This window comes from Chelonia mydas, chromosome 12 (assembly GCF_015237465.2).
Source record: "Chelonia mydas isolate rCheMyd1 chromosome 12, rCheMyd1.pri.v2, whole genome shotgun sequence".
NCBI lineage: Eukaryota > Metazoa > Chordata > Testudines > Cheloniidae > Chelonia > Chelonia mydas.
In genome coordinates, this window is record NC_051252.2 from 42,055,213 (window position 1) to 42,069,893 (window position 14,681).

At 51.5% G+C, this 14,681-nt stretch overlaps 1 protein-coding gene across 1 annotated transcript; it reads right to left on the reverse strand.

Moving 5' to 3' along the window:
• Positions 1-252: 252 nt before the first annotated feature.
• ATXN1L (ataxin 1 like) lies at positions 253-8,802 on the reverse strand. The gene is made up of 2 exons (XM_037877724.2): positions 8,653-8,802; positions 253-7,301 (listed from the first exon to the last, which is right to left on the reverse strand). The coding sequence occupies exon 2, from the start codon at positions 7,182-7,184 to the stop codon at positions 5,094-5,096; it is 2,091 nt and encodes a 696-aa protein (XP_037733652.1). The 5' UTR covers positions 7,185-7,301; positions 8,653-8,802; the 3' UTR covers positions 253-5,093.
• Positions 8,803-14,681: the final 5,879 nt, after the last annotated feature.

Consider the following 14,681-nt stretch of genomic DNA (forward strand, 5'->3'; position numbering starts at 1 on the left):
TTCTATGATTAGGGATTAGGCTTTGCTGCTGATCAGGGCTAGCCCAGAGGAATGGCTGTAGGAACTGGATATTCAGCGCAGAAGGGTTTGAACATAGACACTGATCATAAGCCATGTTTACTAGCAGGCTCTTGCCACTTACTTACACTTGCATCATCAGCCTCCAGATCACCTTGTACAAGAAGAGGAGACCTGCATCCAAATGCCCAAAGGAGCATGGGTGCCATAGAGAAGCAAGAAGTCGCAAACACAGAAGGAAAAACTATTGGTTTATATATAGATATAGATATATAGATATATACTGTGTTTACATAGTCAACAAGTTAAATGCAATATTCATAAGAAGAGCATTAACAATAAAAATACAATCTGTGTGTAGCCAAGTACAGACTTAAAATGGTAAAACAGGAAAGGATCTCACCAAAAGTACAAATATACAGTACAAATTGATTTATTTAAAACAGTTACAAAAAAGCACAACAAAATAGAGATTATCCTTAGAATTATTAATGCTTTGTTAAAGATCAGGTAGGAAGAGAGGGACTGGAACAAGGTTGGAGGGGAGCACCTGACTAGTTCTAAGGCTTTAGATACAATGCAGTTGGTTACATGTCTATACAGCCATTACATAACTGGGGATTATAGTTGAGGGTTGAGTAGTTATCTACAAGACCACCTAGCTGTGGGTCAGCCCAGCCCATTTCCCCAGCGTGGCACTTCCCTATTTCTTGAGACCCCGAAGCCATTTGTATGCAACAGTCCTTCCCCTTACTCTAAGGTGCTACGCAAGTGGAGAGAAACTGGGATGTACACTGTCTGTCTGGAGGGGCCTAGCATGCCTGGGAAGGATGCTAGGGGCTAGCTGTGCAGTCCTCTCCCCTCAACGCACACAGATATAAATGCAGTGGATGGGTCTCCACCATCAGCACATTCACGGCACCAAGAGCACACCCTGGTTCAGACTCCCTGTACAGAATGCACATTCAGAGCCATTTTAGCAGCTTCCTCTGAACAATTTCAGGCCTTAGAACAGCCCGAAAGACAGAGTGGTTGTGAGTTTGACACTAGGGGAAGGCACATGCGCTGCTGCAGGCAGGAACTGGTGTTCAGGCTGCTTGAGTTGCTGTGGTTAACAAACAGAACATTTGCTAAGTTACAGGGATTTTTACTTCTCTACAGGGGAAAGAAGGGTATGAAATGGAACAAACACTTAATGTGAAAAGTGCATTTTACTAGTGCCCCTGCTAGGAAGGGCTGGCAGAGCTCCCTCTGCAGCACCCCTCCTTTCTAGCCAGGGCTTCCTCTGCATAGTCTGGGAGTAATGGGAGCTCTGTCACTCAGACCTAGTCCCCCATTCCTGGGGAAACAGCGTACACCATAGCTACCAGCCTGGCCTCTGCTGGGCAGCTGTCCCCTGGAATGTTTCAGGAGATGGAACAGATGGCTGCAGATCCCCATTATTGCATATTACGGAATCTTCCCAAAGCCCCGCCGTGAGCCTGGCAGGGAAGATGTGCCTGAAGACCCCAGTGCTCTGGTCAGATCACCTACACTGGGTGAGGCTGAGGTCAGCAGCTCTCCTTCCCTCTGTAGTGTAACAGCAGAAACACCTTATTGCTCTGGTAAGTCTATCCCCATCCTTGCAAACACAGAAGCCCCTGTGGCCAACTCATTCTGGACCCTCTTTCAGATCATCTCTTCCTGCAAACCAGAGAACCCCCCAGCAGGCTCTGTCTTGGGCTCCCCCACAGTCATTCCTCTCAGCTTCTCCCACACTTACTACCTCCAGACTTTCCTGAGACCAGCCGACACACAAACTATCACTACAGCCACCCATAACCAGCTAGGGGAGATTCTGTTGACTGTTGGGGGACCTGGCAGCTTCTGTGGTCCATTTCTGTTACCTGCCTTTGCGGCAAGGGTCCAGTGTCCTACATCCTTCATTTGGTTCTCCCCTTTGGATGTGGTTTCGGTGCTGCTGTAAGGGCCCAGAATAAAAGAGTGACAGCTGGAACTTACTTGCTGAACTGTGGGATTGGTCAGAGGGAGAGAAGAGGAAAAGCATTGAGAAAGGTCACACTCTCACTGGCTTCCTCCACTGAGCACACGTCAGCACTGCTTACCATAGATATGCAAGCAGGCAGCAGGACAGACTAGTAGTCAGGTGGAGAAAGGCGACAGAGCAAACTGTGGGGAGTAGCCTGGCTGTAGATGGCTTGGAAGGCATCTGCGCCTACCCTTTTAGCTGGCTGACAGCACAGTGAAGGGGGCGGGCACAGTAACATCTCTCACTATGAAGCAGACTCTTCAAAACCCCTTTCTAAGAGGGACAAAGAGGCTCCTGTATTTAGTGAGGCACATGGCAGGGGTCTGCACCATTCAACTGCTCAAGTAATCTCCCTCCATGCACACAACCAGCCCCCTTACATTTCTACTCCAAGATGCATGTGTACCTGCCATAACCTTCTCCTCACCTATCAACCCACTACAGAAAACTACCCCTTGGCTCTTTGCCCTGTCTCTATAACCAAAGTGCAGGCTACTCAGGACAAGCCAGTGTAACAACCAAGATCTTCATGCAGGAGAGTCAAGCAAGCAGCAAGTAGGTGAAACAGCAGGGAAGAAGTGTGATGAGAGGCCAACCACCTAGAGCTTGACCAATCTGTTTTACAGTCAAAAGGTGCTGTGCAAACATTTGTCCTCTCTGCTGCTGCAACCAAGGGAGGCCAAAGTTTCCCAGGAAGAGTGTCATTTTGGTTTTAGTCTTTCAAATTTACTAATGGGACTAACTAGAAATTGCTTACTGGCCAGAGGGAGCTGCAGATTATGCATCCAAAGCCCAGAGAAAAGTAAAGACAGCTAGAATCTCTGCTCTGGTAGAGGGCTGGTGAGGCTACATTGCCACAGGTCCAGGCACCTTCTGACATCAGACCAATCCACGAGCAAGACAGGGAAAGCACCTGTTTGCCTGGGGAGAGAGACAAGTGCAGGCATTTCAAAGGTGGTGACAGAATAAACTGCCAAAAGTGTTCTGGGGATCCCAGCACTAGAGAGACAGGTAGATATGCCAGGTGAAGGAACATTCTGTGGACTCTCTAAGCTTCTTAATGCCTAAAACACAGTGTTCCCACATAGTGCACATACACCAGTGCCAACTCAGTTAGGAGGCACGTCAAGGGGAATGTGGACAAACACTGATCTGTTAGGAGCCACAACTACTGCAAGCTCAGCAAAACAATAAAGGGTCTGGAGGAAGATAAAAGGTGCAGAGACTGTTCACCAGCTGGAAGCATTGATACCCAAGCTACTCAGGGAGACAGAATAAAAATAGCGCCCAACAGCTAAGCACTCCAGGCAGCAGCGTTTGGGAAGATGGAAATTGAGGAAAAAACAAGAGGAAGAGAAAGCAAGAAGATGCAAAATAGAACTGGAGTGAGACACCATCAGGAACCCAGCTCGAAGCTTGAGGTGCATGCACTCCTCAAAGATACTAACACCTCTATGCAGGCATGTTCCGAATACAAAAACTGTTGACTGTAATACAATGAGGAATACTCAAAAGTCAGGATATGCCCAAGGGAAGGTTCTCGCATTCTCACCACCTGGTTGGCCTATTCTGGATTTCTTCTTGTGCAGTCAGAGGTGACTCGATACGAAGAATGTCCAGAGAGAGCAAGTTACTGTGAACACAAGTACTTTCACTTGGACGGAGTGTTATTACCATAATAATGTATTAAACTGTTCTACACATCCTTGTTTAAGAAAAACACTCATCTCTCGATTTCACTGTGTAGTTCTGCAGTGGACTCCACAGTGAAGCATCAGAGCATCCAGTGTAAAAGGACACCTATGAAATTGTCCAGAGATATTGTGCATGTTATTCCATAGTCCTGTGATTAGTATAGAGACTCTAAACTTAGTGGAAATTTTGTATCATGCCTGCACACACATTTCTCTCTTATTTATAGTTGTTATATTTAACAAATTACCCTGGAAGGAGTGATTAGCCACCTGAAAAGTTTTTGTTTGGAGTAGTTCAGCCAATTTTGATTTATTGATGTACACAAGTGTCAGTCTTTTCACAGTGGAAGAATACATTTTCATCCTTATCTAAAGAGCAACTTAAAAACATTTTGGCTCAGTTTTCTCCCCAAAAATTCAGCTACAGTTTGAATCCAAGAATGGAAAGTTTAAGCCCAAAAGGAGATTTTTTTTAGAAAGTTATGACCATGTGAAGAAAGCTTTAAAATACAGTCTTCATATCACCTTTATTACAGCAATTACCACTAGGAAATGCTATAATTAGACTTAGCTTTGGTGACAAATAATTACTTGGTGTCTGTATAGTGGGGAACCAACTACAGCTTATGCCCTATCCCAGCTGCCATAGGCCTGTCCCCAGTTCAATCACTCCCTACCCATCCTCTAGGACCTTCCTCTCCAATTTCTAATATTCACTGCAGTCTCTCTTTCTACAGATGTTTTGCTAGAAGAAAGCCCAATAGGATTCAGTGGAGGAGACACATCAAGCAGAGGCCACCAGAGCAGCACCTGCATCTCCCCCGCACCTCACGAACAGCTCCATTTGTGAAGAAGTTTCCTTTTAAAGTGCATGTGTGAAGAAAGGGGGTGCTGGGAGCAGTGTCCCCTGAATCCCAGTGGGGACTCACCCCTTCCCACCACGAAAAGAGGAATAAGAACTTCAGACATTTTATCTGCTACCTTAAGCTGTGGCTTTTTGGGTCTGCTCTTCTTTACTCCCCCACCCATTCTGAATGCTCAGACCCTGCCCTGCAGGAAACTCAGGCACTAAGACAGATGTGTGAAAGTCCCAACCTCTGGAATGCTTCTAGTCACACGCTCACGACCACATGCCCTGTCCTCCATCCTTAGTTAGCCCATTGCTGCTGCTCCCTGAAGACTGGAGCTTTCTAGATTCCTCAATGATCAACAATTGAACTGGAACAAATCCAGCTCTGCACGGCAAAGAGCAGCCAGGCTGGTGAACCCACCACTCAGTCTGTGCAAATTCTCCACCTGAAAAAGGTGAGGCTCACTCATGGGCGACATCCCAGGTCATGGCCTCAAAGAGATCACTTCCCTGCATTAGAACGCCCTTCTATAGACAGCTTGACCTCCTGTGGAATGAAAGAGGGACGAAGCAGGGACGGACGAGACTCCTCCCCCTGCATGCTGTATCTTTGGAAGCCTGGGGCTGTCCAGCAGTGCTGAGCACCAGGGTCAGGCTGGGAGGACTCCGTACAGGAAATCTGGGCTGCACTGTCCCTTTCTGACTGATTCTTCCTCTCACTGGCTCTGTCGGATGGCTCTCTGGGCCCCTGACCTGTTCTCTCGGGCCTCTCTCTGGTGGGCACCAGCTGGCCTGCAAGAGGGCAGTTAGCCTGAGAAGCAGAGTTGCCATTCAAGCTCTGTAAACTGATTGATATGCAGACATCGCCCACCTGCAGCCTGTGACAGGGCAGAGCAAAGAGCTGAGCGGTCCGCCCCGGGCTACAGGAGGACCAGCCCTGGCCATACACGAAAAAGGGATGCTCGGGGGGTACGTCAATGCTCACTTTACTCTGCTGCTCCCCAACCACAAAATGCAATGTGACAAACCCAGGCCACTGACTCTCCTGGATATCCACCACTGTGCTAGAGTCAATCTTCAGGCCCCCGCTAACCTCAGCACTCCGCACAAAGTCCTGGGTCTGCAGGTCTTCCACCCTCTTCAGCTCCCCTGTGGCCAGCTGTATGATGGCTCCTTTCATGAAATGGGAGGGCAGATGTGAGGAGCTGGGGGGTTGCAACTGGGCTGAGTCCTTGTCACGTGAGCTTCTGTGGGTCTGTGCATCTGGACTCTGTCTCATCAGGATTTCTGAAGCAGAAGACCTGACGGGCTCAGACCCGATACGCACCAAGACTGGCTTGCCATTGGCTATCACCATTCCTTTGGGTAGCTGTCTGTGTCTAACCGGCTCCTCAGGGGACATCACATATGGACTCCTGGCCTGGCTTTTCTCAGCTGTTTCCACTGGGTTCCTCAGCAAGCCCCTTGACTCCCCCTGCTGATCAGGGATATTATGGCAAAGGTTTAAAGGGCTCAGGCCATCCTTTCTCTGGGCTGCCAGAATAGAGTAATCCTGAGAAGCCAACACCCCAACCACTCTCTGCACCTCCAAGTCAGTGTCTGGCGTGCTTCTGTGAGCTGGCACAGAGTCCTCTGTTCTCAGAGTCTGATAACCTGAAAAGAGCTGACCATCCACCACACACTGCACTGTGGCCCCAGGCTGCGGGCCTTCAGCTTTATTGCTGGCAGAGGCCAAAGCCTCACTGGTCCTCCTCACCACACTATGCTCCAGATGTCTCTGTCCACCATTGGCAGAGGCTACCTCTGAACTCAGTTGACTTTCTTGCAGAGGAGGATCTGGGCTTCCCCCTACAGTGGAGGTCTCGTAGGCTGAATACCCTGGTGGGAGCCGGGACATCTGGTAATAGACAGGAACTCTACTCTGTGTGATGTCCAGTGGCTGGACTCCAGCATGGTGCTGCATTTGGCCTGAAGGGGAGATGACAGAGGCAGCTTTGCTGAAAGCATGAGCAGGAGAAGTAGTTTGGGGGGAAGGAGCGGCTTCTTCTGGAAAAAGAGACGCATATGGCACAAAACGGGGAACATGAGAGGTGGGGAGGTTGGTAGAAGGTGATAGAAGAGGACTAGGGAGGAAGCTGGGGGGCACAGCATAGGGTACTGTGTAATGTGACCCTATAAACTGAAGAGACGTAGAGGGAATCTGAGCATAGTGGATGGGGGGATATGGAATCCCTGGATGCTGGATCAGGGAAGAGGTTACATTAAAGCTGGGGGGCAGAGGACTCATGTTCACAACTGGGTGGAGGCCAGTGGGAGAGAAGGTGGCTGGAGGCACAGCCACTTTGTACAGCATGCCATATTGATCCACAGTCAGGCCAGCTACTGCTTCAGCACCATCACTGCCAAGGCCATATGGTAATGGTGCTTGGCTCTGTCCAGTCACCACAACGCTCCTGCACCACTCTGGGGCATCGCTCACCGGTGTGTGATTGGTAGAGCAGCTGGCTACCCTCCCCACATCCTCACTGGTGACAGGAAGGTCTCGTTTCTTTGGGGGAAGGCATTCCTGGCTTCTCTCATGAGCAGGTTTCATATTGCTTTGTGGTGTCCCAGAAGAACTAAATGGCACTGCTTCCTCATGTGGGCATCAGCAGGGGCTGCTCTGCGTTGGCTTTGAACTCCCCAGCACTGCTGGCTGCCACAGCCTCATCTGCCAAGGAACAAAGAGAGAAGTGAGAAGCCAGCAGGTACCACACAGCGAATGTAGAACTAAGGCAGAGTGGACAGGGAGCCTCCTCCTGACAGGAAACAAGCCAGAAGTGAAAGGGGAGGAGAAAGCAGAGTGGGAGCAATGGCTAGGACAAGGCAGTCTGGGGAAGACTACAACACAACCAGTAATCCAGAAAGTGGAAGAAGCCCCCCCTCCACCCTGAGAACTGGGTTGGAAAAAGAAAAAAAAAAGGCCCTAACCCACACAGACAGCCCCGCGGGGGGGGGAGAGAGGGGGAGGAGCCCCCCCCGCACAGACAGCCCCCCCGGGGGGGGACCGAGGAAGGGGAGGAGCCCCCCCCCCGCACAGACAGCCCCCCCGGGGGGGACCGAGGAAGGGGAGGAGCCCCCCCCCCGCACAGACAGCCCCCCCGGGGGGGACCGAGGAAGGGGAGGAGCCCCCCCCCGCACAGACAGCCCCCCCGGGGGGGGACCGAGGAAGGGGAGGAGCCCCCCCCCGCACAGACAGCCCCTCCCGGGGGGGGGAGCGAGGAGGGGGAGGAGCCCCCCCCCGCACAGACAGCCCCTCCCGGGGGGGGGAGCGAGGAGGGGGAGGAGCCCCCCCCCGCACAGACAGCCCCTCCCGGGGGGGGGGACCGAGGAGGGGGAGGAGCCCCCCCCCCGCACAGACAGCCCCTCCCGGGGGGGGGGGACCGAGGAGGGGGAGGAGCCCCCCCCCGCACAGACAGCCCCTCCCGGGGGGGGGGGACCGAGGAGGGGGAGGAGCCCCCCCCCGCACAGACAGCCCCTCCCGGGGGGGGGGACCGAGGAGGGGGAGGAGCCCCCCCCCGCACAGACAGCCCCTCCCGGGGGGGGGGAGCGAGGAGGGGGAGGAGCCCCCCCCCGCACAGACAGCCCCTCCCGGGGGGGGGGAGCGAGGAGGGGGAGGAGCCCCCCCCCGCACAGACAGCCCCACCCGGGGGGGGGAGCGAGGAGGGGGAGGAGCCCCCCCCCGCACAGACAGCCCCCCCCGGGGGGGGGGAGCGAGGAGGGGGGGGAGCCCCCCCCCCGCACAGACAGCCCCTCCCGGGGGGGGGAGCGAGGAGGGGGAGGAGCCCCCCCCCCGCACAGACAGCCCCCCCCCGGGGGGCGAGGAGCCCCCCCCCCGCACAGACAGCCCCCCCCCGGGGGGCGAGGAGCCCCCCCCCCCGCACAGACAGCCCCCCCCCGGGGGGCGAGGAGCCCCCCCCCCGCACAGACAGCCCCCCCCGGGGGGCGGGAGTGGAGGCTCATTCGCCGGGGCCGGGAGGCGCGTGGGGGGGGGTGTAGCCCCTCACGCGCCGTTGACTCACCCGCCATCTCCCGGCTCCTCGGCCCCGACCCCCATCGGCCCCGGCGCCGCCCGCAGCCGCCTCCGGGCCCCGGCCCGGCCCCTCCCGGAGTGCGGCGCGCGGCGATGACGCAAAGCTACCGCGCGCCGGAATTTCCTCAGCCAGGCCGAACCGCGCGTCACCCCGGGTCTGCGTGCGGCGCACGAGGATGATGTCAGCACGCCTTGCCGCGCCGCCTGGGCGGTGACCGTCACCATAGCGACCTACCCTTGCCGCTCCGCTCATCGGCCCCGCCCCAGCCCTCGGCCCCGCCCCCTTTTCCTCAGCCCCGCCCACTGCTCCCGCTCCCTGGCGACCCCCCGTGGCCCGCCCCAGGCAGTCCTCCCCAAACCAGCCCTGGGCCACCCCACTGCTCCCCTGCGGTGCCCCCGCCCCTGGGTAGCCCCTCCCCCAGCCCCCAAAGCGCTTGGCAGTGACATCCCCCTGACTCCCCACCTGCCCTGACTGCCCCACCTGTTCGCAGCATGCCCCGGCCGGCCGGCCTGCCTGGGCTGCGTGCTGCAGCCCCTTGGTCCCCGCGCACCGGAGGGGAAGGCGGCTGAGGCCATCTCTTTTATGGGCCCAGCTTCCGTTGGCCAGAGAAACGCTTTCGAGCTCGACAGAGCTCTTCCTCAGGTCTGGAAAAGGTACTCCGCGTGTCACAGCTCAATACAAGATCATAGTCCTAGAACAACCATTGGGGTGATTCAGTCGGGCATCGGTCCTGCTTTGAGCAGGGGGTTGGACGAGATGACCTCCTGAGGTCCCTTCCAGCCCTGAGATTCTATGAACAACGAGTGCGGTTATTGGGTTACAGATTGTTGTAATGAGCCGTAAATCTAGGGTCTTCATTAACATCTTGATTTTTTAGTGTACAGAAAAGTTATAGCTATAAACCCTCATGCTTCAAGGCTCAAGCCATTCTCTAATTATTAAGGGTAAACCAACACTTTACTTGAGATAGGTTATTCTATAATTTCTTGCTGTGGAGTTTCTTGCATCTTTCTCAGAAGCAGTTGGTGCTGCCACTGTTAGACACAGGATACTAGACTAGATGGGCTCGTACATCTGATCCAGTTTGGCAATTCCTGTGTTCCTAAACTAAAACCAGGGAGGTGTCTCTCAAACTCAGTTATTTGCTTCTATCTCTTTCCCTGATACTATTCTCAACGTCACCCCTAAAGGAGACTCTCTTCAGCAAGTATAATGGCTAATGTGACATAGCAAATATTTCATCTCCAGAGCTTTTTGACAATGGCAGCATGCCAAGGTAGTCTGAAGCATGTTGTCTATGTGAGCTCTTCAGGACAGGGGCCTCTCTGCCCAGCACTGAGCACACTGTTGCTCCAAAAATCATCAGTTTTATGATCACTAAATATTTTGCTGCATTGTATCTACCTTATACATCCAAAAAGCCTTTGAAAAAGGAGGTGGTATGGCTCCTCTTATTTCCTCTAAAACAGCATTTCTCGCTTGGCCAGCAATGCTGATGTCTAGTCGAGCAGTAAAGGAGAGGGGTACTGAGACAGGAGGTGGAACTCCAGAGGGGTGTATCTCTCTCTGCAACTGCCATCTAAAGAATATAGAGAACCACTCACTGCAAATACATTCAGTTGATGCAGGGAGTTGAATTTCAGAGCAGACATCAGGAAAAACTGGGCAAGGTATGGCTGGTGTGTCTTGTGATGTGACACCTGGGAATGGGGTGTGTCTGCCTCAGCTGCTCAATTATTTCCTGGGTTGAGTCTCCATGCAGGAAGTCGCAGGCCCTCTCACTCTGTGCAATCCACATCCTCTTAGTTCCCTAGGGCTTCTCTATCCCTGCTCTCTGGAGCATTAGAATCACAGTAATCTGTTTTTCCCCCCAAGTCCCAGGTCCTTATCTCAGCTCCTGCCTTTCTCTTAGTCTTTATTTCCCCACCTCCACTCTCACATGTGCTTCTTCCCCCCCGCCCCCACCCCCACCCCCACCCCCGCCCCCGCCATACACACCTCCGTTAGTGTGTTGCTGCTGATAGCTTGGTTTGTTTTCAGAGTTCCGTGATCTGTGTGGAGCGGGTGACAGTTTCTGGGAAATGCAGAGAGAAAAACAATGTGTCTGGTTTGAAACAGAGGCCCTAGAAATGTCTAGGATCTGGTCTGGAGGCTTCCGTAGTATGCTGGGTGAAGGGGTGGTACCAAATTGGGCTCTGATGGTAGTGACATTGTGTTCACGCTGCACTGGGATCATAGATATTGTAGGGCTAGAAGGGACCTCGAGAAGTCCTTTAGTATCTATTCCTCCCTGAGGCAGGACCAAGTAAACCTAGACCATCCCTTTCAGGTGTTTGTCTAACCTCTTATTAAAAACCTCCAGTGATGGGGATTCCACAACCTCCCTTGGATGTCTGTTCCAGAGATAAACTATCGTGATGGTTAGAATATTTTTCTTAATACCTAAGCTAAATATTCCTTGCTGCAGATTAAATCCAATTATTTCTTGTCCTACCTTCAGTGAACATGGAGCACAATTGATCGCTGTTCTCTTTAGAACAGCCCTTAACATATTTGAAGACTGTTAGTAGGTCCCTCCTCAGTCTTTCCCCTCCCCCCAAACTAAACATGCCCAGTTTATTTTAACCTTTCCATATAGGTGAGGTTTTCTAAACAGTTTGTCATTTCTGATGCTCTCCTCTGGACTCTCCAGTTTGTCCACATCTTTCCTAAAGTGTGGCACCCAGAACTGGACACGGTATTCCAGCTGAGGCCTCCACAGTGCCGCATAGAGTGGGACATTTACCCCCTGTATCATAATACAATGCTCCTATTCTACACCCCAGAATATTAGCGTTTTTCACAACTTCATCATATTTTTCACATATATTCAATATGTGATCCTCTGTAACCCACAGATCCTTTTCAGTAGTATTACCACCTACCCAGTTATTTTTGATTTTTCCTTCCTAAGTACTTGTCATTTATCTTTATTGAATTTTATCTTGTTGATTTCAGACCAATTCTCCAATTTGTCACAGTCATTTTGAATACTAAGTCTGTTCTCCAAAGTGCTAGCAACCCCTTCCAGCTTGGCATCATCTGCCAATTCTGTAAGCATATTTTCCACTCCATTACAGATTGATCCACCTGTGCCTGTTAGTCATTAACACACTGAGATTTTCCAAGTCTTATCTGATATTAAATAAGAACAGCCGTACTGGGTCAGATCAATGGTCCATCTAGCCCAGTATCCTGTCTTCTGAGAAAAGAAAAGGAGTACTTGTGGCACCTTAGAGACTAACTAATTTATTTGAGCATAAGCTTTCGTGAGCTACAGCTCACTTCATCGGATGCATACTGTGGAAAGTGTAGAAGATCTTATTATATACACACAAAGCATGAAAAAATACCTCCTCCCACCCCACTCTCCTGCTGGTAATAGCTTATCCAAAGTGATCACTCTCCTTACAATGTGTATGATAATCAAGGTGGGCCATTTCCAGCACAAATCCAGGGTTTAACAAGAACGTCTGGGGAGGGGGGGTAGGAAAAAACAAGGGGAAATAGGCTACCTTGCATAATGATTAAGCCACTCCCAGTCTCTATTCAAGCCTAAGTTAATTGTATCCAATTTGCAAATGAAGTATAATTTTGATCATATCAGCTACTCACATCACCCAGAAACAAATGGAGAAGGTGAGAGAGCTGTACAGACAGTCAAGAAAATCCTACAACATCCATTTCTTGCTCTTCTGAGTTACAGCACAGCAATAGCAGCTACTGGATATAGTCCAGTGGAGCTCCTGATGGAGCTACTGTTCCAGCTTTGGAAAAGAACATATTTCCAGACATGAAGGGAGTAGTCAAATCGGATAAAAAGGCTAAAAGAAATTATGAACACTTTTACAATAGATGTCATGCAGTGAACTCCCAGGTCTAGAACCTGGTGACCATGTTTACGTCTAATAGGATGGACAACTTTAGCTGCCATGAAGAAAAAGAATTCAGCACCAAGATCATATGTGATTGAGACTGACAATGGAGAGTTCAACAGAAACAGCTGACATCTACACTTTGTTCCTCAGAAAGAACAATTAGCATAGCAAACTACAGATGAGCTGTAGCTCACGAAAGCTCATGCTCAAATAAATTGGTTAGTCTCTAAGGTGCCACAAGTACTCCTTTTCTTTTTGCGAATACAGACTAACACGGCTGTTACTCTGAAACGAATAAGACTATGACGACTCAAGGATGCTAACCAACCACAGCCAGTTTACATTTAATGGACAGCCAGATGACCAAGTCGTTATGTATTCGAGTTGTGTAATTAGAAAACCAGTATGATTCAGAGATACTTAATAGACTGATTCATATTGAACTTCAAAGACAGTAATAATGTAAATATTGTAAATGGTAGAAACATAGAACTTAAAGAGAGAGATGTAATGGAATCCTAAACTGTGTTATTCTTTTTAGCCTCTAGGTCGCACTGTGTGTAAAATACCTGATTTAAATAAACATCAGCCCAGGGCTGTCCTTACCCATACGCAAAGTACGCAACTGCGTAGGACAATAGGTGCCCTACGCAGCTGCGTGCTGTGCCAGCCCCTGCTCTGCCTCTTCCCCATGGCCCCCGCCCCTGCTCCGCCCCAGCCTCACCCCTACTCCACCCCTTCCCCTGAGGACTGCAGTAGGGGTCAGGCCTACCCTGCACTCACTGGGTGGTGGTAAGTGTAGTGACCCAGCCCCAGCCCATTTTGTGCTGCCGGCTCCCAGCCGCACCACCAGTGAGTGCTGGGGGGCAGTTCCCTCTGCCCCCAAGTCTGGGAGCCAGGGGACCAGAGTGGAGCGGGCTGGGTCTGGGTCTCTCCACTTCCCGCCACCCCGTGAGTGCAGGGTCGGGCTTGCCCTGCACTCACCGGGCAACAGGAAGTGGAGTGACCTGGCCCCAACCCGCTCCTCCGGCTCGTGCGGCGGGGCAGTTTCCCCCCTGCCGCCCACGCCTGCTCCTGCCCCCCCACGGAGGCCTGGGGCCACCCTCCGCTTCCTCACGGGGAGGCTGCGTAGGGCACCAAAATGGCTAGCGACAGCCCTGCTTCAGCCATACCTGGCAGAGCATTAAAGGATCTTATGATTAGCACAGCTGGTGTATCTGGTGAACACTCTGTAGCTAGTCTATATCTGGCAGAAGCACATGACACCCTCTGTGCTGGGCAAGATAGTCCAGATTGTTGGTGGTAAATATTGATGACTGGATTGGGCCCACAGGAGCACTGGGGTTCGGCTCATCCACCTCAATCCATTACAAATCTCCATGACCAGCAGCGTTCTGTCATAGAATGCAGTTCCATTCAGATGTGTTCTGAAGACTTTAGAAATTCTTTGTCCTTTAGGGACAGCCTGAACGTTAGCTCCTTCAGTGATGACAAAGAGCTAATGGGAAAGCTACCAACATCTTCATCTCCATGTCCTTTGAGGGATCAGGCAGTTTTTAGGCAGCGTATATGGGACAGGAGAGAGAGAAGGGTAATTAATGGCTTCAAAGATAAAAAGGCTCAGACTACACACCTAGTAGCAATAAGATCAACTCCAGAAGCCCTTGGTTCTAGGACTTTAGTTCTGAGGAAGCTCTTTGAGACAGAGACTGTCATTCACTAAATATTTGTACAGTGCCTAACACAACAGGGCCCAGCCTGTTATCATCAAGCACCTGTTGGTGTTCCCCATGGAGTCTGAATGCAATTGGAGCCATGTGATTCAGCTGAGGGCTAGCTGCTGTGCTGCACTAGAGTAGCTTTCTGGTGCCCGGACCTTCTCTGTGCTCTCTTTAGAATCATTCAGATCATTGTTAAAGGATATAGAAGTTGAGTTAGGTATTTCCTGCCGTGTAGGAGGCAGGGAATATGAAGAGTTTTGTAGGGCCACCATTTCCTCACAGCGTAGGGAAGCTATGCTACCGCCCCCACCCTCAGTTCCCTTCTCGTTCTCCTACCAACTTACCACAGGTCAAGTATTTCAAACAAGATTTCCCTTCC

What these genes read in the sequence shown, in the direction of transcription:
- ATXN1L (XM_037877724.2), bottom strand. Translation starts at nt 7,184, where the DNA reads ATGAAACCTGCTCATGAGAGAAGCCAGGAATGCCTTCCCCCAAAGAAA.